Genomic DNA, 3547 nt, shown 5'->3' with positions numbered 1-3547 from the left:
GCGCTTCAAGAGCTGACCTGCGTCTGACCTCAAAGTGCACGAGCTTCAAACTTCAGCGTTGGCTGTGATTTTGAAGCTGAAATCGCGTTCGGTGTGAACGCAGCACCAGTCAAACATGACACTTTAATCCTGATATTCTGGCCTGGAGTTAAACGTGTTCTCTATGATCTCTCACTGCCCATCATGATTGATGGAAGAGATGGTTTGATCTTCCTCCTCCTCCTCTCTCTCCTCTTTGCTCCTGCTCTACATCCATTGTGCCTCCTTTTCAACTCAGCTGGGATTCTGACCTATAATCAGCTGCCCCTTGTTATAACAAACCAGCATGTTGCTATGGGAACGCATCATAACAAAAAACTCCTTCCAGCTGCACAGCATCTAACAGCAGAGGGAATAATCCTCCAAAACAACTTTTATACAGAAAAAGAGGAATGAATAAAGTTTTAAAAGAATATCTCAGTATGAATATAACAGAGCTGTGCTGCCCTCGTGAGCCGTGCAGAGACCACAGAGGGGGCAGGTGTTCCCAGGTGTTCCCAGGTGTTCCCAGGTGTTCCAGCCCCCCCAGCCCTGGCCCTGTGGCACCGTGAGCGAATTTACAATCATATTCTACAACATGAGCCCTGAAGTCCTTATCATGGTTTTATTCTGTGACTGATAATAAAAATCACAGATTATTATAGAAATTTAACATTTTCAGTGACTGAATCACTGAAAGTTTTGTGAAAAAACAAATTAACGTCTTTCAAGTGGCAGAAAAATAATTTATAACCATTTTTACTGTGTAGTAAATAAACAAACTCATCAGATAAAATCATTTAAAATGGTTGTTATTATTAACACTGTTTTTTTTGTTTATTTCTATTTTAAATGTACAGATTTACTTCCGACGTCACCTGGGTAATCAGCCAATCAGCTCTATGATTTGACGCTGTACGTCACAGAGACTGACACAAAGCGCGCGTGTTTTYTGTTCCGGACAGTCACAGAGGGGCGGGGTAATTCCCTTTCAAACTAGTTTTCTTGGACTCCGCTCACCAGTATTGTCCAAGAACCATAAAACAAACGCGCAGTGAATTTAAAACCTTACTCTGGTAGCCAATCAGCGCCTCTCTACAACCGTCTCGCGCTTGTGTTGTCCAATCAGCAGCGCGCTCTCCTTTGTTGTTGGTGATGACGTGAAATGTTGTTGTTTGTGTTGAGGCTGCGGCAGGACTCGTTGCTTCGAGTGAAGCTTTTGTTCTTGTGTTATTTTTGTTGTTGTGTTGTGTTGTGTTGTGTTGTGTCATGTCGGTGAACATGGACGAGCTGAGACATCAGGTGATGATCAACCAGTTTGTTTTAACGGCCGGCTGCACCGCTGATCAGGCGAAGCAGCTCCTCCAGGCGGCCCACTGGCAGTTCGAGGTGAGTCCGAACCGAACCGAACCGAACCGAACCGAACCGTGCCGCTTCCTGTCTCATCCTTCCAGTGAATATTTCTGAGCTGTTAGCAGGTGCAGCTGAACATCTTTGGGACATTTGAGCTATTTCCGGTCCTCCGGCAGTTAGCATTAGCAGCTAGCTGCTGTGTTTACATTCCGACAGGCTGATCTAATGACAASTGTCCAACTGTTACTGGACCGGAACCAGTTTGGATCAGAGGCCAGTCTGAGCTGATGTTGGACTTATTATCAGCTGATCCAGTCAAGTTTCTCATTTTAAACATGTAAACAAGTTGGACCGGTTCTGATCTGGGCTCAGCACAGTTATCATGGCTGAGGTTAGATTAGTTCCACCAGAACCAGGACCAGAACCAGGACCAGGACCAGAACTGAGGATCAGGAGCTCTGAGTCCAAACCTCGTATCATGAAACTAAGGCTTGAACCCAAACCTTCAGAACCGGTCCTTCTGAAACCTGAAGAACAGCTGAAGTGTTGGAGGTTCAGCAGGACTTTACTTCATGCAGACACTTCCTGGACATGAAAGGTCACTGATGTTTGGTTGGACCTTCAGCTGGAGCTTTGAGACAGGAGTGAAGAAGGTGTTTCTGTGAACTGAACCGTGTCAGGTGGCAGTCAGACCCTGATCTGGTCCATTTAAAGGGTCTGATTGTGTTTCTGCAGATGGTTCTGTGGGAACGTGTTTGAAGAGCAGAACACACCTTGACTGGTTTGTCTAAACGTGTTCTTCAGCTGACTTCAGACCTGCTTTGTTAATCTGCAGGAGATCCGACTCCTTCAGCTTTGAGTCTTTAAGGGTCCACTTGTTGCTCAGCTGACAATGTGTTCAACATCCCAGTTTGAGGGTCCTCTGAGCAGCTTTGGGCTGAAAGCAAACTGTTTCTGACACACATGTGCAGCTTCATGTCACATTTTCCTCTTGTTGGTGAACTTAGTCATTTATTTGTTCACCATGCTGTTGTTCTGCGGTGACGAATCATTGGAGCCTGAATAGTGAAGGCTGCTGCTGCCATCATGCAGATGAAGGAACTCTCCACACATTACTGATAAATAAGACKAAACAAGACTTCATTAATCCCAGGAGGGAGGCAGGTTTGTTACAACAGGTTCAGTAGAATCAGAATAATTCAAAGAAGCAACATTTTGAAAATAAGTAATATTGTAAAAGTAAAATTTCAAGCTGAGGTGAAGAATAAATCAGAATCACAGATCAGGTTTTGGTTGTAAAATACATCCCAGAACCTGCACCCACAAAGCTTCCTGAAATCCATTATTAAAAATGGAAAGATGGCACCTCCTCAGCAGGGGTAGGGTTAGGTTGTCTTAGACAACCTGTTGTTGTTTCAGACAACCAGATCCTGTCTCCTGACAGCCAAGAACAAAAGACCTTGATTAAAGTTCTCTGTGGGTGTTCATCATTTGTAAAAATGAAAGGGAGAAAAAACTTAGTTAAACCGAACAGAACACCAAACTGTAACTTTTAATAAGGTCATGTACACAGGATACTCCTGTTTAAGTGAAAATGTTTGAYCTGTGAGCAGAAAAAGTTTATGAATGTTGAACTCTGTTTTAAAGAAGAGAAAGAGGAAGTTTTATTCACACAGATCCTGTCAACCTGCTGACTGACAACAGTTATTTATAAGAAACTTTGTCTACACAACAATATACTTGTTAAATTACATTTTTCTTGAGATTATTTTGGACAACCAAAATGTTTTGCAGACAACCAGGTTTTGTCAACAAGTTGTCCACTGGACAACCTGAAAAATGTCCTTATGTCTGCCCCTGCTCAGTAAACCTGCCTAAACCCACAGAACAGGTAGGGAGGACAACAGTAACCTTGGTGTAAAGGGACTCAGACCTTTAGCCCATCAAGGACAACACTGAGTCAGTGCCCTGAGATAATGGATTTTGTGACTTGGCACTATATAAATGAATTTAATTTAATTTAATTTAATTTAATTGAACACAGTCTGAGGGACATTTGCCACCTCTCATCACCCTGAGAACAACATCCCTACAATGAAGCATGGTGGTGGCAAGATCATTCTAGAATTCTAGAATTGCACCTGGTCCAAGCACTGAACCCTGAGGAACTCCATGA

The 3547-nt window shown here is 43.3% G+C and overlaps 1 protein-coding gene across 2 annotated transcripts in view; it reads left to right on the top strand.

Annotated features, from left to right (window-relative positions):
- Nucleotides 1–1166: 1166 nt before the first annotated feature.
- ubald2 (UBA-like domain containing 2) overlaps nt 1167–3547 on the top strand; it is an 18790-nt gene continuing 16409 nt past the window's right edge. The window contains exon 1 of one of the 2 annotated variants that reach the window (XM_014031366.1): nt 1167–1407. In XM_014031366.1, the coding sequence (XP_013886820.1) occupies nt 1288–1407 (120 nt within the window). In that variant the 5' untranslated portion in view covers nt 1167–1287. The remainder of the gene's footprint in view (nt 1408–3547) is intronic. The other variant, XM_014031365.1, reaches the window with a different exon arrangement.

Source organism: Austrofundulus limnaeus, unplaced genomic scaffold (genome assembly GCF_001266775.1).
Source record: "Austrofundulus limnaeus strain Quisiro unplaced genomic scaffold, Austrofundulus_limnaeus-1.0 Scaffold1239, whole genome shotgun sequence".
NCBI classification, from domain to species: domain Eukaryota; kingdom Metazoa; phylum Chordata; class Actinopteri; order Cyprinodontiformes; family Rivulidae; genus Austrofundulus; species Austrofundulus limnaeus.
This window is presented reverse-complemented; position numbering and strand designations above follow the sequence as displayed.